A 27,926-nucleotide genomic window follows, 5' to 3' on the forward strand; every position below is an offset into this window, starting at 1 on the left:
GCGGCTAACCTTCCACTTCTGCGGTCCCGCACCTGCGATCCCCAAGCCGCAGGTACGATTATGACAGTGGCTCAGCAGCTTCAGCTGCAAATCTCAAACTCCAAATCTCTCGTCAACCATCCGAAATCACCCCGAGGCCCCCGGAACCTCAACCAAAAGTACGAACAAGTCATATACCACTATCCAAACCTATACCAACCTTCGAAACACCTAAAACAACATCGAATCAACAAAATAACAACGGATTCAAGCCTAAGATTTCCAAAAACTTTCAAATTCTACTCTTGATCAAAAAGTATATCAAACCTCGTCCAAATGACCTGAAATTTTGCACACACATCCCAAATGATGCAACGGACGTACTTCAATTTATGGAATTCCATTCCGACCCCTATATCAAAATTTCACTATCAACCGGAAAACACCAAAATTCCAAATTTCACCAATTCAAGCCTAAATCTACTTCGGACCTCCAAAACACATTCCGATCACGCTCCAAAGTCCCAAATCACCTAACGGAGCTATCAAAATCATAAAAGAAAAATTCCAATTCGAGATCATATACCAACAAGTCAAAACTTGGCCAAATCATTCAAATTTTAAGCTTCAAACTAAGAACTATTCTTCCAAATTCATTTTGATTATCCTGAAAACCAAAATCGACGATTTACATAAGTCAAAATACATCACACAAGGCTAGTCATGCCCGAGAACTGGCGAGCAAAGTGCAAAATCTCAAAACGACCGGTCGGGTCGTTACATCCTCCCCCACTTAAACATGCGTTTATCCTCGAACGTGCCCAAAGTTTTTCCGAAAGCCACCACATCGCTGTGTAACCTTACCATGCACATACTCCGAGGGTGATCCCACGTCACCCTATCTCATATAGGTCCAATAACACATTGTGACTGAAATTCCATAATCCCTCCTAGCCCATAAACCTTGGAACCGCATTTCCACTTTTGAAATCATCTACAAGATCAGAATCTTACATCTATACTCTGAATAAGCCCGAACAAGATGTAAAACACCATACCCGCAGACTCAAATTTCATTACATGATACCATATAACCCCAATCACTCGTAGTGATAGCTTCGAATCCCAGTAGTTGCCCAAAACAACCGAATATCGATAATAAGTCTCTTATCAAATAAAGCCTCATTCCAACACTTTCGCATACTGCCAATGATAAACGAATCACGCAGTAAGTCATAACCATTCCTCATATCAACCATTCATGAAACCACTCCTCCTTTGGCAAGGACCCTAGCAAATTTCTGAGTCAAACATCGATATTATCCTTCCAACATGCTGAAATTGAATCCGTTTGTATTCATTTTAGATCCCGACAATCTCATCTAATCCAACACAGCTACTTTGGTGACATGACACATCCATGCCATCTAATGCCACAACTCGTGCATTCCGCACACCAATAAGCAAAAATCCAAACGTACTCAATTCATAAAAAATGACTCAAATGAAAGAGTTGTACCGCAAGCTCGCCAGTACCACCACAACACAATGCTGAGAACCCATCACACGTCATAGAACCAGAACGCACGAATCTATCCCACAGGATCATACCTCCACCTAGTTTCGCTCCAATGCGTGACCTCATCCAAACACTGGTCCACATGAAACACCTCAAGTCACTATGCTCAAAATCGACAACCATGCGCAATTTGATGTCGAGTACCCAAGTAAATCATCATAACCACAGCGAAGCAATTGACATAACATTACACAAACCAGAAAGGACATAATCGATACGCCATCCACCGAGCAATACCCAATACTCTTGTCACTCAAATTCTACTATGAAACCCCAATAGAATCGCACCATATGTGCCTATAACCAACAAATCATATACCTCACAACACGGAAAAATAACTCCTAGATCACCTCAGAACATTAATAGCTCAAAATAACCGAATCAACACATCCTTCAACAATAGCAACTCGAAGTCAACAAGGTTGTCTCGATGCAGAACACACATCCATATAGGTCTACCAATGAACCCCTTTATCAAGGAGTTCTTGAAGTTGCCCCTTTAACTCCTTAACTCCGTCGGTGCCACATGATACGGTGCCCGGTATCAAATCAATACCGAAGTCAATAACCCTGTCCAGCGGCATGCCCGGCAGCAGAAAACACATCCAGAAAAGCCCCTCACCACCGGAATCGGATCAATGGTTGGAGTCTCTACATCAACATCCCTCACGAAGGCCAAATAATAAAGACAGCCCTTCCCAACCATCCGCTGGGTCTTCAAAAATGAAATCACCCTATTGGGACACAATCCGAAGAATCTCACCACTCAATCCGTGGTATCCCCGGCATAGCCAACGTCGTCATCTTAGCGCAACAGCCGAGAATAACACAACACTGAAACAATCAGTCTATACCCAATATCACATCAAAAATCTAACATATCAAGCAATAAAGGATCCACTCGGGTCTCCAAAACCCCAATAGTCACCACACCAGGACGATACGTGCGACCCACAACCACAACATAACCTGTCTATGAGAACTCCCGGTCTCTAAATCCATAAAGCACACGAATCGCCATATCCGATCCCAATTCTGCTGTCCGAATACATACCACACCTCTAATACCCAATCATTTCACGAGATACTTCAAAAATTCTTCTATGCCACCAAGCAAACCCGAATATCAGCAGTCGATCTAACAAGAGAGAGCCGTGATACCAACGGTGTAATATTAACTCAATCGCATTGCCCTTTCTGAAACGTATCCCTCATCAGGCCACACCAATTAGTAATATCATTTGCCTAATCATCTGAATATCAGCAGTCGATCTAACAAGAGAGAGCCGTGATACCAACGATGTAATATTAACTCAATCACATTGCCCTTTCTGAAACGTATGCCCTCATCAGGCCACACCAATTAGTAATATCATTTGCCTAATCATCTGAAACTACCCATGCAGTCTAAGAATTTATGACCCTTCCTTTCAGAACTGAACCGTGACCTTACACATGCAAATTTCAACCCTACACAACATACCGCATATGCCATGCCATCCTATGATAAATATGAGAACTTCATAACCCCTTCCGAGCCACAAGCAGCTACGTACTCAACTAGCCAAGAACATTCCATTTGATTCCACCTAGAAGAAAATCACTATACTTCACATGCTCTTCACGCCCGTAGAAAATATACATCTCTAACTGTGGTAGAAACCATAAAGAATTCTCCAAATCCCATTTGCACCAAAACCAAACCGTCGGGAATGAATCCTTCTAGCTCAACCAAACTACGCAGGTCACCAAAACCCAAGAGCATTGTCGAGAAACACCTATCGAAAGTCATTACCCCAAAAGCACCCAAGAAACTAATCATATCATTTACCATGCCGATCCGACCTACTACCAAGCTATCCCATCTATACAAGTTCCTTTGAATTTACCTTCAACTTGATACTTCTTCTCGCTATCACATCACAATCCTCGACCTAGACTCACCACACGAGACTCAAGCATAACATCACACCGTCCTAAAGCTCATAAGCCACTGACTACTCTCTCAAATATCCCCAAAAGCACCACACTCGAAATAGTTACTCTAAAGAGACTTCCTATGAATCTAAATTTGTTACCTTCACCTTTCTGATACTGATGTGTAGAATCCATAATGATATAGAAATGTCATGAGTCTTGACACCCTTCAATGCAAACCTCAGTTTCTAGACAAATATACAACCTGAAAATCTCTAATTATTACATGTAAAATCTTGAACCCGTTAGGACCATTCTCGAGAGTCATCCACTCTACTCAAACCTCCATTAGACTGATCAAATAAACCGAACAACTTGTGCCTATTAGCACTCCGATATCGCAGAATGTAACCTCACGTTAATGCAACCAAGCAACTTCCTGTTCTATGCACAGTACATCCTTTTCCAATAACAACTCAAGTCGTTCTGTGATTCTCATATGCCCATAAAGCGCAACATAACCTTTATTGAAGTTTCCTTTACTTGAGCCATCCTCGGTCTCAACCTCTGTAAGCCATAACTAATTCGCCAGTATGCCTCAAACTGGAACCAACATAGAACCTAATCGTGCAATCAACTAATCCATAGCAGACTCCCCCACTAGGCTCAAAGCCATAGATCAAGACACCCAATAACTCATAATGCATATACTCTATTACTGACGTAATACCATAGTGATATTAAACTCAATCTTTCATAAGCTCGTGCAACACCGACCATCTAGTACTTCAAATCTTCTACAAATTGCGCATTCATCCTCGTAACAGTCAAGCCCACTCTCTTAAGCGACCCCAAATTCAAATTGCATACATATATTTCACTGGTAAAAGAGATCTTCCAACAAACAACATAAGGATCACACAACTTCAGAACACTCCGCAGGAGTTAACCTACCTACTTTGCCTCAACCTAATAGCTCTTCATAACCTTCCACCGTTATAAACATTACGTAATCACTTAATCTTCCTAAGTCCGAACTCATATCGTAACATGAAATCTACTTCACTCCACAACTAGAAAACATGAAAAGATTCTCCACACATCCATAACTCGGGGATATACTTCAAATCAAGATGGAAATCAAGCACTAAATAGTTCTTTCTATCCTCAAGCAGACCCTTCTCGTCACATCCAAATCATATGAATGCATCTTGCAGTCACATCATACTCATCACATAGTCATCTAGCCATCACTTTCACTAATAGGGACACTATCGAACATATAAATTCAAAAGGCACATGCACACACAATCAACGCATCAGAGATCAAGCTATAGGAAAATCCGACCTCAAGTCCTCCAGACTGGCTCAACATCAACACACATAGGTCACATTTCGCCCCTCGATCAGGGAATCACAAGTCGTGGACGCACAGCCAATACCGAGCGCTCATGCGCGTATACGAACACGTGGAAGGGATTCAAAGAGTTACATTTCAAGCTGAATCAAGGACGCACGATAAGAATTCAAGAATGTGAAATTTTTCCTAAAGGTTCTGCAGCATCCCGAGGATAAATACAGACATCTCCGTACCAATCCGCGAGATTCCACTAAACCTGCTCATGACTTGTGAGACCTATATAACCTAGGCTCTAATATTAACTTGTCACGACCCTAAAACCGACCTGGTCATGATGGCTCATATCGTAAAACTAGGACAGTCGAAACAAATCCCGAATTAACCATTAATCAATAAAATTCATTTTCAAGTCTTTAATTAATCAAATATTTCATAATTAAAGTCTAAATGAATAGTGCAAAATAAATACACAAGCCCAACATCGGGGTGTCACAAGGTCGGAATACAACGAAGAGTCTAAAAATATCCTAAATACAATATAAGGAAGACAAGAGGGAGAAAAGCAGTGTTGCGAACGTCAGGCAGCTACCTTGCTAACTCCGATGACTCTATCACTGAGCAATCAACACCCGCTACCAAGTTTAGAATTGCCTGAATATGCACACAAAGTGCAGGGAAATGTGAGCACGCCAACTCAGTAAGTAATAAAAGTAAATGAAAGCTGAGCATAAAGAAAACACGTAAACTATGTCAAAACGCTACAACAAATGCAGGACATTTCCAACACATTACAGAAATCATTTACTTTGTAAAATCATGCTCAGTTTCGGTAAAAACCTTTTAAAACAACTTTCAATAGTTTCATACGAGTGATAAAACAGTGAGTAAAAATGGTAGAAAAGTGAACAGCCCCTCGGGCAAAACATGTACCATAAACCGCCCCTCGGGCATAATATCAACAGAACCAGCCCCTCAGGCTACCTCACAATCACTCGTAATCAGCCCCTCGGGCATAACATAAATCAAGAACTGCCCCTCGAGAAATAACATGAAACAACGTCAGCCCCTTGGGCTATATCACATCTCACACAGGGTAATCGTGCTCACTGGGGGTGTACAGACTCCGGGAGCGGCCCATTATGGCCCAAGCGCAATAATAAGCCATCTTGTGGTGTAATCAAACAGGCTCTCGGCCTCATATCAAGCCACCTCGTGGCATGACAAATCAGGCCCTCGGCCTCATAATCATAAATCAGTATAATACTGCTGCGGCACGCAGCCCGATCCCATAGTGTCCTCACAACACACGCCATCGGCCTTACTTATTTAGAATCTCACAAGCCACTCGGGTAAAAGTAAAACATGATTCTCAGCCCAAAATATCATTTAAAATATCAAAAACGAGTAAAGATGACTGAGCTATGAAAATAGTAGAATATAGCATGACTGAGTACAAATATAAAGTCAAAATAGTGAGGAAGAAATAGTAGTGAAAATCCCCTAAGGGTCCAAAACAGTTTGCATGAGGCCCAAATATGGCATTCAGCCCAAAACATGATGATAGCAAACAATTTTCAATCAAATACGCGGTTAAATAGTCATACAGGAAGGACTAAGTCACAATCCCCAGCGGTGCACAACCCCACGCTCGTCATCTAGCGTGTTCATCACCTCAAAGTAGCACAATGATGTGAAATCCGGGGTTTCATACCCTCAGTACAAATATTTACAATCATTACTTACCTCTATCCGATCTAAACTCTAGACCGTGATGCCCTTGCCTATTGCCTCAACCTCAACTCGCATCGAATCTATCCAAAATCAGAATCATGACGTCAAAATATGCTAAGGGAACGAAGCCCGTGCAAAAATAATCAAATTACAACACAAATTCCGAAATTGACTAAACTCGACTCCCGGGCCCACATCTCGAAATCCGATAAAAATTATATCAATAGACTCCTTATCCTCCCACGAGTCCATACATACCAAGATTGCCAAAATCCGACCAAAAATGACCCCTCAAATCCCTAATCAAAGGTCTTCAATCTCAAGCCTTAGTTTCTTCAATATTTACCCACAAATTTCCATAAATTTCAAGACTAATCAATGAAATAGCACCATAAGAATGAGTTTAATGTTCAAAAATCTTACCTCAATGAAGTTCCCTTGAATTGTGTCTTCAAAATCCCCCAAAAAGCTCCAAAGTCGTCTTAGAAATGGTGAAATAACCAAAAATTCGCGAATGGAACGTTTTATACTTTCTGACCCATGCTTTTCGCACCTACGGTCCCTACACCGCACCTGTGGTACTGCATCTGCATCCAAAGAACCGCATCTACGATTTTCACTTAAAACCAGAAGTCCGCACCTGCGCCTCACCTTTCGCACCTGCGGTCTCGTAGGTGCGACCAAACCATCCGCACATGCACTTCATCCCTTCACACTAACTTCCGCATATGCGGCTAACCTTCCACTTTTGCGGTCCCGCACCTGTGACCCCCAAGCCGCAGGTGCGGTTATGACAGTGGCTCAGCAGCTTCAGCTGCAAATCTCAAACTCCAAATCTCCCATCAACCATCCGAAATTACCCCGAGGCCCCCGGGACCTCAACCAAAAGTACGAACAAGTGATATATCATTATCCAAACCTATACCAACCTTCGAAACACCTAAAATAACATCGAATCAACAAAATAACATCGGATTCAAGCCTAAGATTTTCAAAAACTTTCAAATTCCGCTCTTGATCAAAACGTCTATCAAACCTCGTCCGAATGACCTAATATTTTGCACACACGTCCCAAATAACACAACGTACCTACTCCAATTTACGGAATTCCATTCTGATCCATATATCAAAATTCCGCTATCAACCGGGAAACACCAAAATTCCAAATTTCGTCAATTCAAGCCTAAATCTACTCCGGACCTCCAAAACACATTCCGATCACTCTCCAAAGTCCCAAATCACCTAAATGACCTATCCAAATCATACAAAAAAAATTTCAATTCGATATCATATACCAACAAGTCAAAACTTGGTCAAATCTTTTAAATTTTAAGCTTCAAACTGAGAACAGTTCTTCCAAATTCATTCTGATTATCCTAAAAACCAAAATCGACGATTTACATAAGTCACAATATATCACACGAGGCTAGTCATGCCCGAGAACTGGCGAGCGAAGTGCGAAAGCTCAAAACGATAGGTCGGGTCGTTGCAAAATATGGCCTGATTCCCGTAACACCAGGGATATGTAAGCAACTGAGGAACCAAGGTTAGACCCCCATTTTTTTCAAAAAAAAGACACCTCATCCTTGCTCATTCGAACAAAATTGGTCATCATTTTCTTTACCTGAAAACTCTTTCATCATTCCCGGGTAAAGAGGGGTAGATGTTGATACCTAATTTGCCCTCATATTTCCTAAACTATTCTATATACTTTCAACATATCATTTCGCACTATTACCTAAATTGTTTTATTTTTTTTTTGGCAATCCGCTAGGCAAGCGCCTAGGGCTAAGTTTTTAATTAATTAAAGAACAGAAAAATACAACAAATAGGAAAAGTACAAATAAGGGGGACAATAGCACCGGTATTGTTACCCATATGCCTTGGCTATATAATCACTCCTCTGCGCCTCACACTGCATTATGATGACAGCCTCATGTAGAGGATTCATGTTGTAGCTGTCGGCAACGTCTCACGAGGGCATATAACCTCATAACCGTGTGGATATTTTCCAAAGGCATAGGACCAAGGCAACACACACCGGGCTAACCTTACCTTACTAATCCTATTACCTAATTTATAGGGTCTATATAAGTATTTTTATATTTTTAAATTGATTTTTCTTGCATTTAATTTTTCAAATTATTTTTAGGGTGATTTAACCATCCAAATTTATCATTTTATACCCACATGCATTTCATAATATTTAATCTCATTTTTATATAATTACATTTGTATTGTTTCTATTTTATCTACACTAGTTACAATAATGGCCTATATTCTATAAATAATTGCATCTATTATATTATTTATGCCAAATAGTATTTTATATTTTATAATGTTGAATTATTATTTTCAAGCATGTTTACCCTATAAATAATATTTTTACTATTTATTAGACATTTCAATAATTTTATTTTCAATTAATTTAGGGGGTTTCAAAAGCAAGCCTAAAATAAGTCAATTTTCGGACTATTTTAACAGCCCAAACGCCCTAAACCTCTGGCCTAGTCCCCTTAGCCCAAACCAAATGACCCCATTGACTCAACCCGGTCGCAACAGGTCGCGCCCCTCTAAACGACTCGTCCCACTTATATTTTTGTCTTGGCCGTTGATCTCTCAAGATCAACAGCCCTCTCTCACCCAGCCCTTTTAAATTAACCACACCCTAAAACCCTACACATTTCCCTGATACTACTGCCTTAAAATCCTTTCGTTCTCTCTTCTTTGAAAGAAATCCTAGCCTCCTCCATCAAACCCCAATCCCTATCCGATATTACATGAAAATTTTCCATGTTTCCTTTCCTTTTTTCACACATGGCGATTTTTAACATCTCCTCAATGTTACAATGTGTTTGGTACTGAGTAATTATGAAGTTAAATAAATAGGTGTTCATTCGACTCCGATTATGTATTATCTCCATGTTCTATACATTCATTACCAAGGTATATGGGTCTGATTCAGTAAGATCTTTAACTATTTTTTGTTCTCCAACCTGGACTAGGGTTCGCTTGATTTTTCTCCTAATTTGATTCTAAATTAATTTTTCATGATTTTCTTTCTTTATTTGTGTTTGATTGCCTGGGTTTCCTTGTTTGTTCGTTAAATTTTTCTATTATAAAAAAAACCCTTCCCTGTTTCCCATAGGATAGACCTTGACTCATGTTATTCTCTCACTTTCACACTTTTTAGACTATTCTGCACTCTTGATTGTGGCCGGCTGAAAGCCAAGGCTACCGGAATCTTCTCTATCAACCTCTCTAGTGCGAGCACTACTCGGGGCTCATTGAGGCTCCTGTGAACTCTAATGCACTAGGATTTGGGGTTTTTGTTGTTCCCTCTGCTACTGATATTCAGGTTGTTGCTGGCACTTGATTTTCTCTTCTATTTGTTTATTGAATCTACAAACTGGTGAGTACCTTGACTCTTTCAATTCTATATTCATTTGCTTGGGTTCAGTGCTCTATATATCCATGTTGTTTGAACATTGTGAACTAATATGACTTCAATATTGTGTTATTTTTGTTTGCAATCTTACTTGCTTTGAAGCTATTCTGTAGTTCTAAAGTTCCTAGTATCAAAACCTGCATAGATTCGAAACTTCAATATATGCTCATTATCTTCAACTTGAATGATTTTGACTATCTTTAGCCTACTTTGTTGTTCTGATCACCTATTGTTTGTTGTGAGACTTTTCTCATGCCTTGTCTTGGATTTTCGTACAGAAATTCTTACGGAATCATCTCTTACCCAGAACTTGCTTCTTTTGATAAATCTTTTATGTGGGCTCTGTTGTTTTCCCTGCTTACATGAATCCTATTGTTGTCTCAATGTCTTAACCAAATATGTTGTTTTATTGTTGAGAACTCTAATATGGTGTTTGGTAAATCCTGCACTCTTTACTATTGCTTAGGCTTCTAGTTAAATCCCAATACACTTATTTTTTGTTATTATGCATAGTTGGCTAGCTTAAGTTCTAGAGTCTTCCTGTTTTGTTTAACCTTAAGTTGATATGTCTTCCTGCCATGATATCTTTAGACTTGGGAATTTTTGTGTTATACTCAGCATGTTAGGATTCTTATTGATTGTTGTAAATCATGCATACTTGCCTGTTTGTTATGTGTAATTATCATTCCCTGACTACGACTCTATCAAACTTTCATGACTCGGACTCCTAAGTTTAAAATCCCTTTTAGACTATCTCTGGATCATGCTCTACTCTAAACTCACTCTGAAAAGCTTAGCATGTTCATCATGTATGTGTCTAGTATATTTACTATGTTTCCTAAATGGCATGTCTCCTCAGCTCTCCTAATATTGTATTTATCAATTGCTGAATTGTTGAACCTATGATTGTTAGTTTGCCATGTCAAACTTACCATGTTGAAACTAAACCCTACTGATTCTCCTAGTTCTCATGTTCTTTGTTTAATCAATCCTGTCATTGTTGCTTTTGAAATGCTAATATGTTTTATGTGAATCCTACTAAATGTCATATGATCATATCTCTATGAGGTAATGCTTCAGGGTTGTTTAATTGATTTTTGTGTGTGGCTCATTAACTTATTTGGTTAAATGGTCAATCTATAATTATTGGGCTTGGTATGAATTCATGTGTGGCCTTGGCTGTGCAAATGGACACATTCTCATATTTGAAATACGTTTTGATCTGGGCCTGCTCTTCGTGTGAAAGTAAGTTTATTGAAGACCCGGGCAGTACTGAGTTATTTTTATTTGGGCTTGTGATTGTTCCTTGTACAATATTTATACTTATATTTATTATCTGGTCCTGTAATAGTTTGTAAACAAATAGTTACGAAGTTAGTGAAATGGGGAAAGCGGGTATACTGTAATTTTTACCTAAATGAATAGAAAACATGTCCATAGGGCTTATTTGCTTCTCTTTCTGTTTGGCGTGCTTTAATTCTGCACACTAATAGAAATCATGCCTATAGTAAATCACACACGTCACTTACTTAACTTGTCTAATGCTCGTACATAATCCAAAAGCATGTAAAGTTTGAGTAAATGCTTTACTTGCTCCCATATTTACTTCTATGTGTTATTGGACAGAATGTCTTTAGGAATCCAACGCCAATAAATATTTTATTAATTGTGTAACTACAGTATGATTATTAGATAACATGCATATAGATACCATCCCTATAGGGGTTTAACTGATTTATTAAATTGGTTGCTTCTGTTGTTCTTATTACACTGCCTGCCTAGATAATATGTCTATAGGAATATGCATGATGAATCTGTTTAAATATTAGCTATTAAAGAACTTTCCTATAGGATATTGTTACTCGCCTAGAAAGTATGTCGATAGGATCAAACACAAATAATTCCGAAGTTTTCTAATAGTTTTCACTGCCCCATGGCACAAATAACTTAGAGATCATGTCTATAGGTTTGATAGTACCTATAATCTGCAAATTCGATAGTCTGAGACAGCAACATTGCTTGTAGGACGTCTTGAAATGGGATCACATAGAAGCCATGTCTATAGGATTTAACGACTTTAATATGCCTTAATTCTGAAACTATCTACTGCCTAATACAAAATCTATCTGCGTGCTTTTGTTGCTTATGTGTGGAGGCTAACTTGAGCCGTATTAATTTTACGTGTAATCCTACATGTTTTGAATGTGCGCCTAATTTTATCTTTTGAGCACCCTAAGTAAGGTCTAGGATCCAAAGCCTCCTAGACCACAGGCATGAGACGGGTAGTGCACGCATAGGACACGGTTTAGAATTAAACTAGAGCGCTTTAGGTAAATAACACTAACATAGTAATTGGGTAGCAGGAGATGATAGTATGTGCCCGCTAAATAATATGAGCAACCCCTACCCTAAGGGAGTTACGAAGTATTATTTATGTTGTACGGGATGATCCTTTAGGCTAAAAAACTTAGGACCCCCCATCTTGTCTTCTTATATGTTTATTGTTCACACCTTGTCTCTTTGAACTTAGAATAATTAAGTTGTGTTTAATTCCTTCAGATGTGCAATTTTCTTTACACTTGTAGTTGAACTTTTGAATTCTCTGTCTTCCTTTACTTACATGATCACATAAGACAATCCAATAATCCCACATAGCGTGAATTTTGGTTGGGACCCACAGTTGTGGACCTCGAAGAGTGCCTAACACCTTTTTTTCGAGGTAATTTGAGCCCTCACCGGATCTTTGGTGACACGGACTAGTTAAAACAGAGTTATTTACAAATAGGTGTCCTAATGCACCTTAAAATCGTTAGGTGACAACTCTTCTCTTTAAATACCCATTTTAAAAGAGTTAGTCACATATCGAAACTCGCTTTCACGAGAAAACGGGGTGCGACACGGTACATCTACATCATGTATAATCTCATCACATACATCATACAATGGTTCGGAGCAACTACCAGAATTTGGATTCTCCTTCAACGCAATACACGATGGGTATTGAGTGACGTCGGAGTTCAGTTTTATCAAATCAAGGTAAAATCCAAGGCTCATATGCCTATCGGTGGATATCTATCTTTTAAGGAGTATTTCAGTTCAACTGAAAATTTTGAGTCGATATTTAGTTGATTGTTGATTTCATCAACCAACTCTGAAAACCTATAATCTGCTCGGACCAGAACTCCATAAACGTTAAAATTGCAAAACTTGTTTTCACTATCCCACTCCCCATTATACTGAATCAAAACTTTAACGTTTTCTATGACTGGTTTGCGAGTAGTTTTGCCGCTTCTCCTCCTTAATTTGTATCAATTTTAGATATGAATTGTGTAGATAATGTCCTCTTATTCACGTTGTTGGTATATCTTCTGTTGGAGTCGCCCACTGAAACCGTTCACTATCTATGTCGTCGTAACTGTAGGAGCAAATATTTCTCCCTATTTTCGATTATTCAGGGATTTTATGTTTTGTTTTCATCGGGGGATCTGATTTATTTGGCTACAATATTATAGGGCTAGTCGTAGAAAACTTTTTAGGGCTAGGCAGAGTTGACAATGTTAGTGGGTTGACTATTCGTGTGTTCTTTCCTTCTTTTTTTGTATGAAATTCTCGGAGGAAGATAAGATGAACAACAAAAATTTTACTTAATGTAATAACATAAGTGAGATCAAGAAAGGGTAATGCCGTAGTGTGTATGCAACAGACATTACTCTTACTTTGTGTAGGTAGAGAGGCTAAACAAAACGGACAAATATGTTGGAAAAGCTAAGATGAAATCGCTTCCAGTACACTGTTTCTCACTAGGTTAAATGTCTAATTGAAAGATTATCCATGTCATTTCCCCAGGAATTCTCCTCTATCAACTCATAAACCAAAAGCAACCGAACTTTCTTGGCTCTTCACTGGTATCCAGGATGAAAGCTCTTCCGTCGATGGTATTATTTTAAAATAACGTAAATATAATGAAACGGATATGAATACTTTCCCGATTTTCTTCGTGGGTCGATACGAGGATTTGTCCCGACACCAAAAGAACGTAGGCGCTTAATACTAACAAGTAATAATGACAAGCCTATTCCCTCATTCATATTGATTATAGGTGTAAGGGCGAAAACTTCATTGTAGGCGTTTGACCCGGTCAACGCCAATAGAGCCTCTGAAGGTTGTGACGTGTCAACCTAACTCCAAAAGGTCGAGGTCAAATGTGGAGGATAAATCGTTGTCGAAGGTCGAAATGGCTTAACATAAGATGAGGACGAGTGTCCGCCTTCGGTATGAAGTGACGACCAGTTTTAGAATTTAGATTCTCTAGAGAATATTATAATGAATATTCCTTTCTGTTGTACTATCTAGGATTTTGTGGCACATGTGCTCTTGTAAGTTGGAAGAGATGTATATCGGAAAGGGGGATGGGACCTTTTGTAAAGAATTTCATCAATACTCTCTATACAAGATACTCACTTTATTGAATACAAACAAAGCTTGACTTTATACTTCCTTTTCTTTTACCCCTCCCACCCGATCCAAGAAGGATTGGAATACAAGGTTACTCATCATCATCCATCATTGTTAGAAAGACATCCAAAAATCACATCTTTGTCGGATTGTCTTTACCTCATTTACTATTTAGAAGTCATTTATTATCATTTATTGCTATCCTTTGTACTTCTAGGTCTTTATTGCTTCTTTATAATCTAAAGTTATCTTCTTCAGTGTTGCACTTTAACGTATTTACCCTACAAAACTAGATCTGTCCTTGAATATTGATATTTACTGTAATTAACCCCAATTTTCTAGTAATTTAATTGTATAAAACCAAAATCTATTTTTTGGGTCATACAATAGGGTTTTTGTCTTATCAATTTGACCATCATCCAATACGTCAGTTCACAAATTAACCAAATTTATCTTTCAACGAATTACTCTTTATCTATATATGTGCTTAGTTCTTTGAAACTAAAACATGATCATTTAATAGTGTTTTAATCCCACTTTATTAAAATTCCTTCTTTATATCTATATCTTGAAGCATTAAGGTCAAATATCACTTTAAACAACGGTAACCATCAAAATCAAATAAGCCACCAAGTATTACAAATGTAAATGCAATTACAGTGTGCAGGTACCAAAATTCAAGGATTGTACCTTCGTGCCTCACATTTATCTATCATTATATTTTGTTTTTTATCGTCATTATATCAAATTGGAATAACCTTTACTACCATCATGCAACATTACATCTGGAAATGGTCCTACAGAAAGGAGGAAAACCTTCATGTACCCTAACCTAGCCCTCCAGATGAGTGCCTCTGGTGTAAATGGTAGCATTCAGCACTGAAGCACCAAGAGAAAAAGGATATAAAGATAACAAAGAACTACATGAGGAACAAATGCAATTCTCTACCTAGAAAAGAAACAAGCTTACAGATGCTCTTGTATTTCATGATGAAATTTTGAAGACAGAATTTCACTTGACAGATTGGCCATAGTTGCTTCTTGATCAATGAATCAAGTTTGTCATATCTAGAACTCCTGTTTCACCTGGGTTCTACCATGATGAATTGTACTTCACAGCCAGGGAAGAACTGATAGTGGCAGAAAAATGTAATATCTTCACAATATCACAACGGACTTCACTGTCTGTCAAGTCTTGTGGAGTTTGAAACCAAATACCCTCGGAACATAATTCTGTGTTGGTTTTTGTGGCTTGAGGTGTCCGTACGTCATCAAAAAAAGGTGTGGAAACGTTGTTCCAAAGTAAGCTCCATCGATATCTTTGGCCGTTAAAGAAATCATAATAGAGGATAGAAATGCTCTATACATGGCAAAGTAACGGTTACTATTCAAGATTAATGAGCAAGCTACCATAGAAAAGTGTGCAATCAAGTTCCCATGCAATTTAAAATTTAAGAAGCATAACCACAAGAAAAGAAACTTAGCAACAAAAATACACCCAGCTCAACACTTGGCATAATTGTGAATAGCATCAGAGAAGTCAAAATAAATGCATAAATGACGAGGAAAAGTATCAACAAAGATGAACTTCAAAAAGTGATAGCAACGAAAGGATACTGCCTTGGTACTTCGATCGGGGGTAATAGATATCCTCACATTTGGGACAGTATATTTTTACTGTACTTGATCTTGGAATATCTGACTGACCAACTGGAAGGCAAGGCTGTCCACAGCAATAAACTCGTGGACATCTCCCAAAGTCGTAGTTCTTGTACTTCTCTAACTGAAAAAGGGTTTTCACAAAATTTACATCATGGAAAAGTGAATAAAAATGAAAGCAGACAACACAGAAGCACAGAAACAGCCAAGCATAAGAGATTACCATTGCAGCCATTCCCTTGCTAGTCAAAATGTACCGCACATGGATCAAACCATACAACATCTCTGCCGCCGACTCAACCAATTCATTCTGCTCCTCAGTGAACATATCACCTAGTCAAAGCAGGAAACGGTTACAAAGTTGTGATTCTCCAAACATGAAAAAGACAAGAAGCTCCATTTTGAGAGCATACTATATATTCAGTGTCATAACTCATAAGATAGACGATATGTACTTAGGGAAAGCAAAGTGGTACTTATTTCCAAAGCGGAAAAAACAAGAATATTGTGAAAGCAGGGGGGAAGAAGCTGTGAATTTGAGTTTATTGCCTAAAGCAGATGTCAAGTCTTGTCTAGAAAGCTTGTGAAATCACATAAAAGAGATAATCCAGGGGTATCACATGATCAATTTTTCCAAAGCGCTAAATTTGTTGAAAATCACAATTACACAAAACAACTACATGCCAATTCCACCCCATACCCCCCCCCCCCCAAAACCCACAAATCCCCCAAAAAGGGAAAAAAGAAAAAGAAAGAGGACATCCAATGAGGGGACTTAAACCAGCTGAGTAATCTATATAGACAAAAAAAATTGAATATGATATAAAAAAAATTAAAAAGGAGTAGAATCTGAGACATAAAATTCTCAGATTTCCCAAATGGAAATCAACAGAGGTAATGCATGACTAATTCGCAATCTGGAATTTTCAGATCTTGCTTTCTCTATGCATTTCTTTACTGTCCCTAACAAGTTCCTAAAGAAAACGCAGAATAAATAAATGGAGGCATGCTCAAATTTCGCTGTTCTCTAGGTATTTTTTTCCTTTTTTGGTCAAGTATATGTGATTTGGGGGTTTATGCATAGTTGATTGTTGATTGATTGACAAATATATATTAATTATGTCCATACAAACTAAACCACCAGTTTGGACTTTGAACCTTTATTGTCTAGTTTTTCCAATACTAAGTTTCTACTTTCCTAGTCCTAATCACTAACATATCATTCTTCCTTAACATTTCTATAGCAATTAATACATCACTTTGTGAGCCACCATTTATAGCCAACATTTCATTTCAGATCCGGGATGGCAGGAAAGTAAGATTTTGGCAAGATGCACGGCTGGGTCACTCCCCTTTAAGAGACCAGCTTCCAACCCTCTTTAGACTTGCAGAAAATCCTGAAGCTTCTATCTTGGAGACTCGAACTACATAACAGAGCAAGGTCGGATCATTCTCAAGAAAAAATCAAAAATTGGGAAATGGACAGCTTTTGTTCACTGCTTCTTCAGCTGAGCATCTTTCCACCTCCTCAACCTAAACCTGATTCACTGATCAGAAGAGGTCACTTTAAACGGACATTCTAGGTAAAATTGGGCTAACATACCCAGCAGCTCAAGTACTCTCAATACTAATTGGCAATTGCAGTGCATCTGGAAAAATAAAGCCCCTCCCCTAAGATAGAGTGTTTCATTTGGCAGGTGGCCAAAGAAGCAAACTTAACACATGAGAGCCTTCAAATAAGAGGTCTTCGTATATGTAGCAGATGTACCCTTTTCCTTCACTGCAGCTTTACCTTCACTGCAGCTTTACCGCCAAGATCGGGAGCTTCTTATTCAACATTTTGGGGGTCAACTGGACCCCCAAAATGCCTAAGCCAAATAGGGATTTCTACTAAGCTGGCATGGAGAAGATGTTCGAAAACAAGAGGTGATGGTACTTGCTATCTCCCACCAACACAAGTACCGAGTAACTCTGCCTATCAAAACTTAGATGGAAAGAATTCACCTAACGTCTTAGCCTCTACTAAGATTTGAACTTTGGTCTCCCACGGTTTCCATCTCACTTCATTGACCATTATGCCACACTCTTGGATGTAAGAAACCATTCAGTATCTTCCCCCAGAATTAATAAATGCACACCCCAATACCAAAACATACCTGAGCCGACGACTATGTACATATACACTTAACATGAAAATCAACATGATGTAGATTGTTGAAAGAAACATGAGTTCCACATGCCAAAAAAAAAAAAAAATTAGCAATCATGTAGTTTCATCTTCCTTTTATCCACAGAAGATCAGCTACCACATCATTCGGGTGAAAAGATATGATCATAAAGAAGCTTCCTCATAATTCGTGGTCTAGGAAGTACTCTAAACAAGCAAATATACTTACCATGAGAGGATTCAACATCAAGGATAAGGTCAAGTGCATAGTCATAATACGGCACTTGACTGCTCAATCCACAGAGATTAAAATCATCCTGAATGTATTCATCATCAACTTCACAAAAGAACTCATTTCCACGCAGGTTACAAAACCAAGAAATCCATGATGTATCTTCCCCATCAGAACCACTAACATCAGACTCTTCACTGTCTGTTTCAGATTCATCTGCAAACGACACAATATTGGGTACACCCATACTTAGCTTGAAATGCAAAAGAGACAAAAATGAAATATCTTAGGTCTACCTAGTATGCCATCACTACAATAATGTTAAGAATTTCATACAGAAAAACTAGTTTATGGCTTGTCACGAGCCAATATCATGAACCATTTATCAAAAACAAAAGAAAAAAATATGATGAACCAACGGAAATTGTACTTGAATGCTGATCTCAAAGGAGTAGTAGAATTTCAGAAATAAACTGAGTCCAAAGGTTTTGCAACCGAATATATTAACGACCTCTACTACCAGCTGTAACTCTACTACATTCACTCTGTTGTAAATGCAATTAAACATTAGGATGCAACTATGTGTAACAACGCTACATGTACTCATGGAAGATGGAACCTAGCAAGCAAGTCCGAGCTTCTGATTGGATACCACAAAAGCATCATAAGCCACTAATAATAATGAAGCACAGAAAGGATATTCCCTGTGAAGTTTTTCCTTCACCCAAGTGAGATCCAAATTAGCTAGATTGCAATTTGAGATAACGCACAAAGAACCTCGCAGAATAAGAAGATGATCACAACTCTTCATCAAAAGAAGATGGTCACAACTAGTCCATCCATTCACCCTCTTTGACACTTGATAATTTTTTCCTGAACACATTCCATGATGCTCTTTACAGAACAAGCATATTCTATCGCATTCAAACATGTAAATCACATCTTAGCCGAAACAGAAAGCAGCGCCAACTCTAAAATTCTTGAAAATGTGCCAAAGAAGACCCTAAATATATCCATCTAAGAAGAAAAGGATTCTGAAGAGCCGTAAAAGTTAAAACAGCTTTTGAATTTACTTTAACAATTAACAAAACTGAGTTTTATGCTTACCACTGTTCTCCTCACCTCCCCACAAGTGGATTCAAACTCAAAATAAAAAAATATCATATTTTCACATCTCCTCAAGATGCCCGCAATTACAAGACAAAAGACCAGAATACCACATCAAACTTAAAAGGGTTATTATCCCGGCATGAAATGCTTCCCAAATCCTACCAAACTATGCAGCTAGACCACCAGAGCTAGAGTGACATATACAGTGCGCACTCTTCTCCTTGCATATCTGTAAAGAGGCTTTTTTACACGTTTCATAAACAGGAGCAACTTCGTAGCGCCACCTCTCGCCCTCACTACAACATCAAACTTAAAGCATAATATATTCTAGCCTAGCAGTAGAAAAATCACAAAGACAGTCACTTCACAACATTCGACAAATTAAAGAATATATGTTAAAGACTTAAAGCTAAAGCAGCATCTAGCGGATCTACATTCCATTATCAGGAAGAAAATGAATAATTTACCATTGTCAGCTATAATACTACCTCGATTATCAGCAAATTTAACGCATTCAACTATAAAATAATTCTTGTTTTTTGTGGCGCGAACATAGAAAATGAGCAAAAAAAACATTTTTCCCAACGAAAAAGGAATTAAAGCCTTACCATCTGAACACTTGTTTTTTGTGGCGCGATGATCGAGATGCTGCTGATGCGATTTTCCGGCACCGGAACCGGCGGATGTAGAGGGAATAGCCTTATCCTTGAAGGCTCTAGATGTGGAAGGTGTCGATTTCTCCAAGTGCTTATCCAACGCATCGTTAATTCGTTTCCGATCCAACGGTCCACCAACGATCTCCGACTTCGATGAACCGCCCCCTCGATCCCTGTACATTTCTCTCTCTATGAATCTATCAGTTGTACATGTATATGAAGCTGAAAAAACCCTAAAATAGGAAATAAATGTAACTGGAGAGAGACAGTGTGTGTATGTGTTGTGTGTGTTCGCAGAAAGTGAGTTGGAGAGACGGAGATAACTAGGGTTTCGTCGACATTTGAGAGAGAGATGACAGAAGAACTCCTCTGTAATTCGCTTTTTTCTCTCTCTGCTTCTAAATTTTTCGGCTTTCTTTATTGTTGATCTTTTTCTCTTCCTCTTATTTTTCTTTTTTTAATTAATTAGTGGTACTATATGTTTCTAATTAATTGTAATTTTTGTTGAATGTTGTTAATATTCTTTTCCGTACTTTTGAAAATAAATACTTTCCACTGATATATTAGTAGAAAATTAGCATGCTTGCTACCAAAGTTTTCTCGTACTAATCGGCTCAAATTAATTAATATTCCCCATTGTTTAAAATATATTATAATATGATTTGGGTACAAGTGTAAAGTTGTAGAGATTTTTAATTTATTAATAACAACTCTTTTTTTATGGTTTTTCTAGCCGGATCTTAAAACATAAAAGCTACGATTATATACATATCTCTTCAATTACCATTTTAATGTTTTCAATTTTTCACTTTTTAAATTTGCAAATGGAATTAGGAATTTCTATAGGATCTATAATTTGATTAATTTGTTTTTTATTAGAGCATCAAAGCAGTACAACTTAGTTCTACATGATAAATATTAGAAGTGGCCCTTATGTTAAAGTACAAGAAAAGGAAACGCTTTGATTGTATTAAGATGAGCAATTAATTAGAGGCTCATGTGGAAGATGTGCCATGTGTTGCTTTCAATCCCTAGTTTTCAATAATGTGTCAATCTTAAATGGACATTAAATCAAAGTTTGTTAGAACGATACTAATAAGGGCTGTTTAATACGTGACACACTCAGACAAATTGGTGATTATCACTTCCATTAGTTGTTTTTATGTATTACACATTTTCATATGGAAAAAGTTAAAATCCAAAGATATCCATAACAGTGAAAAATCAGGTAGTAGTAGTGGGAGTAGTTAGGTTTGAGAATTGGGACCAGAAATATTTAGATGTACAAGAGATGATAAAATATCCCAACATGGTAAATGAAATGTGATCACTACAGAAACAGGCAATAAACAAAGCAATGAAACAGCTATTGTTATCGGGTTTACTATAAATTAGTCCCCTAACCATTTATAATATAGACAATTCATATGGCAAGCTTACCCGGCGTATCTATCTATATTATATTAAAAGAAAAGTAGTATACATTTATATTATTATACTATTAAAAGGAGAGTAGCTAGTATGCATTGTGGTTAAACCAAGTGACAAGCTAAAATAAAGCCACTTGACAATTTTAGGACAACATTAATAATTAAAAATTATAAATGAAAACATAATTAATGAAAGTAGTTTAATAAATCTTATATATAATCCAAATAGATCTTAGACAAATCCAATCTTTATATCTATATTTATATTTATATGTATATTTGTATCTATATATATATGTCTATATATTGATTCACTCATAGATTTTCTTCTATATTAGCTAGAAATATGGAGGTAAAAAATTAATTAAAAAACTAGAATAAAAAAAATAAAAAATATAGAAAGACATAAATTGAGATAAGCTATGACTTTGTACTTTGGAGCTATAAAATAAAACTAAAATTTACTTACGATATTAAAAATTTATTGAGTTTAAAAATTAAATAAATTCAAGCAGCAAATTAAGATCTTACATAAAGTATACAAATTATTTATAAGGTAAAAAAAATTAAATAATCAAGAAAAATATTTTAATAATAAGAATAACAAAGTCGTATTAATATTGATAAATCATGCAAACGAATATTTTATACGTAAATATTACTGCAACATTTAGATATAATGTGTTCAAATAATTAAGAAATATTTTTCTATGATTAACATTTGAATTGAGTGCAGTTAATTTAAATTTGAAAGCATAACATACTTTTTTAAAATGTGGTCCAAATTAGAAAATAGAATGATGAAAATTATTTGAATTTGAGATGAGAAAGTTTTTAAATTTTTATCAATATTATATTAGAATGAGTGTGGTAGAAATAGATATTAAATTCAAACAAGCTAATAAAAATTCACACAACAATGTAATTGAATAAGTGGTTAAGTCAAGTGTCAACCTAGGGTTGCTAGCAAATAAAACTCTCGGGGCATGATTAGCAAGGTTAGTTAACATACGCAATCGGCCATGGCTAGACAACGGAAGAAGCTCCCATCGCCATTGGGAGAGAAGGATAATGATGCAAGTTTAGTAACACCAGCTCAGGTACAAACAGGACGGTGGTTAACTGGTATGGGCAGTGCCCCTACAGTGTTTCAAAACCCAACTCAAGGTGAGAAGATAGTAACGCCAGATACTAGGTTTCAACAGGAATTGAGGCCTATGACGTTTGGAAGCTTTCTACCACAAAAATTTCAACCAATCGTGGAGGAAAGTGAGAATGAAAAGGGGGAATCTACAGTGAAACCTGCTATGAAGGAAAACACTGAAGTAGTTCATCGCAGACTGAATTTCTCAACAACAGGGAATGTGCAACCTACCAGAGAAATTGGGAACAAAGAGGGGGAAGCAGTACCAGCTAGGTATCACAATAGGAGTTCTAAAAAGGGTAAGGCATTGAATTACATACCCCCTATTATTCGCGATGGTACTGTTGTAGTGCAAATTGATGATGAAGAAACAAAAGAACAGGAGAATTACTGGAGTACATCCCTAATTGGCTATGTTTTGGGGGATAATCCATATGAGAAAGCGATGGAAAATTACATTGCAAATGTCTGGGATTTTGCTAACCAACCTCAAATCCTTTATCATGATGAAGGAAATTTTGTGTTTAGATTCCAAAATATGGTAGATAGGGACCTAGTTCTTCATAATGGTCCATATACATACCACAATAAACCTCTTATTCTGCAGTGTTGGAGTGTGGATTTCAAATTTGACCCAAGCTGTATGAGTAAAATTCCACTATGGGTCAAATTCCCAGGTCTACCATTGAGATTCTGGGCCACAGATGTATTGAGCAAATTAGGCAGTGCAGTGGGCAAACCTCTGTACACTGATAAATTTACTGCTGAGTTAGAGAAGATATCATTTGCACGAGTACTTGTTGAAGCTGATATATCCCGACCCCTGCCAGACAGTGTGAATCTCCAAACTTCTAGAGGGATAATCAATCAACAAATTGAGTACGATTGGAAGTTTTGCTGTGATTGTGTAAGGTTTGGTCATAACTCTGAAGACTGTTGGTTGAAGAACAAGCATGAAGGGGGAGAAGAAATTAGGAAGCAACCACAGAAACAGAAGAACAAGAACAAGGAGAACTTAAAATGGGTACCAAAGGTGAATAGAGGAGAAAATGATGAGAATGCTGGGATGAAAGTAGAGAAGAATACTCATACCAATCCTGTACCAAATGGAATGGGAACTGAAGCACCCAAACAAAATGTAGCTGCTGAGGGCACTCAAGGAGAGATGGGGAATGATGAAGGGACAAAGTATGTTAACAAAGGAAAAGCTATAGAGACATCTATAGTTTTTACTTCTGCCAATAGATTTGAGGTCCTACAGATGAATGATCCACAAACACTCCAAAGGGACGCTGACCCATACAGCTTCACCCAGAAATGAACCTTTGTACTTGGAATATAAAGGGGCTAAATAAGCCCCACAAACAGAAGGAGCTTAGGCTTTTTCTGAGGAAGTATAAGGTGGATGTAATGGAATGTTTGGAGACAAGAGTAAAGGAGAGAAAATCTGCTAGAATTATCAGTCAAGTAGCAAGGGAATTGAATGTATGTTGCAATTACAATGCACATCCAAATGGTAGGATTTGGCTATTATGGAAAGGGAATGTAAATGTCCATATTATATAGATTGAGGATCAGTTTATTCACTATGAAGTACATGAGCCAAATTCTAACTTTAGAACTACAGTAACCATGATATATGCGAGTAATGACAACAACCAGAGAAGTCAATTGTGGAGGACACTTATTCAGTTAGGGAGTACAATTCAAGATTGTTGGTTATTATGTGGTGATTTTAACAATGTTTTATACACGGATGACAGAATTGGAACCCCAGTTACACAAGGTGAGACACAAGGATTGCAAGATTTACTAAACACATTGCAACTTACCCAATTGAAAAGTTTGGGGTGGTATTATACTTGGTGTAACAAGCAAGAACTCGATAAAAGAGTTTACAGCAGGATTGACTGGGCATTTGGAAATTTTGATTGGATGCAACAATATGGTCATATTGAAGCTGAGTTCTTAAATCCAGAGGTGTCTGATCACTCTCCTTTGTTGATCAAGTGCAGTCAAGGACATCAGATGAGGAGTCTACACCCTAAACCATTCAAATTGTATAGTTCAGTTATGGAGAATGCTGAGTTTAAAAAGATTGTCAATAGAGTTTGGGAGCAAAATATACAGGCAGAACCAATGCACAAAGTTTGGCAAAGATTGAAGATATTAAAGGGAGACTTGAAGGAATTGAATGCTTATATGGTTTCCTACAAACAACACCTAAACCATGCGAGGCATAAGTTTGAAGTTATACAGACAAAACTTATGGTTCAACACTTGGATCAAGATCTGATAGAGCAGGAAAGAAGGGCCTTGGCAGAGGTTTAAAAATGGAGCAATATAGAGGAACAAGTACTTAAACAGAAGTCCAGAGCTGATTGGATCACATGTGGTGATTCAAACTCAAAGTACTTTCATGCTCAATGGAAGATGAGGACTAGTAGGAATGCAATCACAGCTATCTATAGAGAGGATAGAACAAAAGTGACAGATCCTATACAACTGGAGAATGAGTTTATCTCCTTTTTTACTAAACTCATGGGGGAAAGAGGCAGTATTCACAGGTGTCCAAACACAGAAGTTATTCAACAAGGTCCATGCCTCACTTTAAGTTAGAAAGAGAAGCTCATTCAGGAGATTACATTAGTGGAGATCCAAAGTGCAATAAAGGATATGCCTCATGAAAAGGCCCCTGGGGTGGATGGATTTTCAGTTGAGTTTTTTACTAAACATTGGCAGGAAGTGGGTGATGATGTTTGTGATGCTGTCAAGCAATTTTTTGCAACTGGGAAGATGCACAAAGGGATTAGTAGTACTGCAGTGACACTAATTCCTAAAGTGCAGAATCCTAGTTATGTCAAGGAATATAGACCAATAGCATGCTGCACAACCTTATACAAGACCATTACAAAGGTCATCACAGCAAGAATAAAGAGAGTAATTGGAGGTCTGGTAGGGGAATCACAATCAACTTTTATTGAGGCAGATGTATCACAGATAATATTCTCTTTACACATGAATTGTTCAAAGGCTACAATAGGAAAGGTATCTCTCCAAGATGTGTCCTGAAAGTTGATCTGAGGAAAACTTATGACACTTTAGAATGGACATTCATGGAGAGAGTGCTATTGGACTTGGGATTCCCTTATAAATTTACAAGGTGGATTATGGACTATATCTCTTCAGTAACATATTCTCTAAACATAAATGGGGGTCTGACTAAGCCATTTAAAGGAAGAAGGGGGATAAGACAAGGTGACCCCATGTCACCTTATCTTTTTGTCTTGGCAATGAAATACCTACAAAGGGAATTTGCTCAGATGATGAAGAATAAAGTGTTCAAGTTTCATCCCAGATGCCAAAAACTTGGAGTGGTGCATGTTTGTTTTGCTGACGACCTTCTCATGTTTTGTAGGGCTGACTTACAATCCATCAGATTGTTAAGACAAACTTTTCAAAAGTTTTCTGAAGCTTGCGGTCTTCAAGCAAATGCAGAGAAAAGTGCAGCTTACCTAGCAGGTGTCTCAGTGAACCAGAAACAGGATATACTACAAGAACTGGGGTTCCCTGAAGGTACACTTCCATTCAAATATTTGGGGGTACTTTTGGCAACCGGGAAGCTTACAGTTATTCAATGTTGGCCACTAGTGGAGAGGATTACTCAGAGGATCAACTGTTGGACAGCACGACTCTTATCTTATGCAGGACGAGTTCAACTGATAAAGTCAGTTTTGTTTGGAATACAGTCCTACTGGGCACAGACCTTCCTACTACCAAAAAAGGTGATGAAGATGGTAGAAGCTATTTGCAGATCATTTTTATGGACTGGTTCATCAACAGTTTCAAAAAAGGCCTTGGTCTCTTAGGAGAAAGTCTGTTTACCACAAGTAGCAGGGGGTTTAAATGTAATGAACTTGGTATTTTGGAACAGAGCTGCAGTGACAAAACACCTCTGGGCAGTGGCTAAAAAGAAGGACTGCTTATGGATCAAATGGATCCATACCTTCTACATAAAGCATCACACACTCGAACATATGCCAATACCCAAGAATGCAGCTTGGGTAGTCAGGAAAATTTTGGAGTCAAAGAAGCTCATTGGGGATGTTCAAGGTATTCAAGGAAACCTGTTGAATAGGTTGGATCAATTACAGAATGGCAACTCTTTTAGTATTAGGAAACTTTACAGGCTACAATTCCCCCAACTGCCAAAGGTTCCATGGAAAGGCATAGTATTGCAGCCAAGATTGCATCCCAGATTCAAATTCATTCTGTGGTTAGCATTATAGAGAAGATTAGCTACAGTTGACAGGCTACTGAAGTTTGGTGTTCAAATAGATCAACAATGTGCATTCTGTAAGCTAGTTGGTGAAACATTCGACCATTTATTCTTTGAATGCTATGTGACAAAGGAAGTGTGGTCGAGACTCTTGATATGGTTAGGACATTGCAGACCTATTCAAGATTGACAACGAAAGGTGGAATGGATAAGTCATTATGCCACAAGAAAAAGTGGACAATGGGAAATTGTTACCTGTGTCTTTGGCATGATGGTTTACACTATATGGAGGGATATGAACAAAGTTCAATTCCAGGGAGGTGCAGTAAATGTGAACAGCATATGCAGGGAAATAACAATTCATATACACACGAGAGGGCAGGAAATACAACACTAGCAGGGAGCACTTTCAACACTCAACAGATACCCATAAAGGATAGATAAGTTCTTGATGTATAGCTAGCCTTGATGTATTTCAATTAGCTGTTAGTCTAGTTAGTTACTTAGACTTCGGTGGTGAATTTACTGAATCTATAGATAGAAGACATGTAATAAGGAGTAGATGGTCTGCGTCTACATGATCTGTAAATTTCTTTGGAATGAAATAGAAAAGAATTCTCCCTAAAAAAAGTTATTGAATAATATAATATTAAAATAAAGATTTTCAGATTTTTTATCATAGAGAAAAAGGTAAAACTTATTTAAATTTGAGATGAGAATTTTTTTTATATTATGATAAGAAAGTCATAATATGGATAAGTCCACATAACTCAAGTCTA

General features: G+C 37.6%; 2 protein-coding genes across 2 annotated transcripts; one reads left to right on the forward strand and one right to left on the reverse strand.

The window, feature by feature from the left end:
• Positions 1-15,115: 15,115 nt before the first annotated feature.
• LOC107812461 (putative casein kinase II subunit beta-4) lies at positions 15,116-20,714 on the reverse strand. The gene is made up of 5 exons (XM_016637580.2): positions 20,247-20,714; positions 18,526-18,744; positions 16,353-16,462; positions 16,088-16,253; positions 15,116-15,789 (listed from the first exon to the last, which is right to left on the reverse strand). The coding sequence occupies exons 1-5, from the start codon at positions 20,473-20,475 to the stop codon at positions 15,659-15,661; spliced, it is 855 nt and encodes a 284-aa protein (XP_016493066.1). The 5' UTR covers positions 20,476-20,714; the 3' UTR covers positions 15,116-15,658.
• A 3,471-nt stretch (positions 20,715-24,185) lies between these two features.
• Positions 24,186-27,591, forward strand: LOC142162181 (uncharacterized). Its single transcript, XM_075218504.1, has 6 exons — positions 24,186-24,353; positions 24,435-25,193; positions 25,611-25,818; positions 25,902-26,595; positions 26,803-26,981; positions 27,281-27,591. Exons 1-6 carry the CDS (start codon positions 24,186-24,188, stop codon positions 27,589-27,591), a joined length of 2,319 nt encoding a protein of 772 aa, XP_075074605.1.
• The last annotated feature ends 335 nt before the right edge of the window (positions 27,592-27,926 follow it).

This window comes from Nicotiana tabacum, chromosome 7, assembly GCF_000715075.1.
Source record: "Nicotiana tabacum cultivar K326 chromosome 7, ASM71507v2, whole genome shotgun sequence".
Taxonomy (NCBI): domain Eukaryota; kingdom Viridiplantae; phylum Streptophyta; class Magnoliopsida; order Solanales; family Solanaceae; genus Nicotiana; species Nicotiana tabacum.

What these genes read in the sequence shown, in the direction of transcription:
- LOC142162181 (XM_075218504.1), top strand. Translation starts at nt 24,186, where the DNA reads ATGAACCTTTGTACTTGGAATATAAAGGGGCTAAATAAGCCCCACAAA. An exon ending in AATAAAGAGAGTAATTGGAG is followed by an intron (nt 25,819 to 25,901) that starts GTCTGGTAGGGG and finishes AATTGTTCAAAG; the next exon opens with GCTACAATAGGAAAGGTATC. An exon ending in GGACGAGTTCAACTGATAAA is followed by an intron (nt 26,596 to 26,802) that starts GTCAGTTTTGTT and finishes ATTTTGGAACAG; the next exon opens with AGCTGCAGTGACAAAACACC.
- LOC107812461 (XM_016637580.2), bottom strand. Translation starts at nt 20,475, where the DNA reads ATGTACAGGGATCGAGGGGGCGGTTCATCGAAGTCGGAGATCGTTGGT. An exon ending in AAAAAACAAGTGTTCAGATG is followed by an intron (nt 18,745 to 20,246) that starts GTAAGGCTTTAA and finishes TGTCGTTTGCAG; the next exon opens with ATGAATCTGAAACAGACAGT. An exon ending in CCGATCGAAGTACCAAGGCA is followed by an intron (nt 15,790 to 16,087) that starts GTATCCTTTCGT and finishes TAACGGCCAAAG; the next exon opens with ATATCGATGGAGCTTACTTT.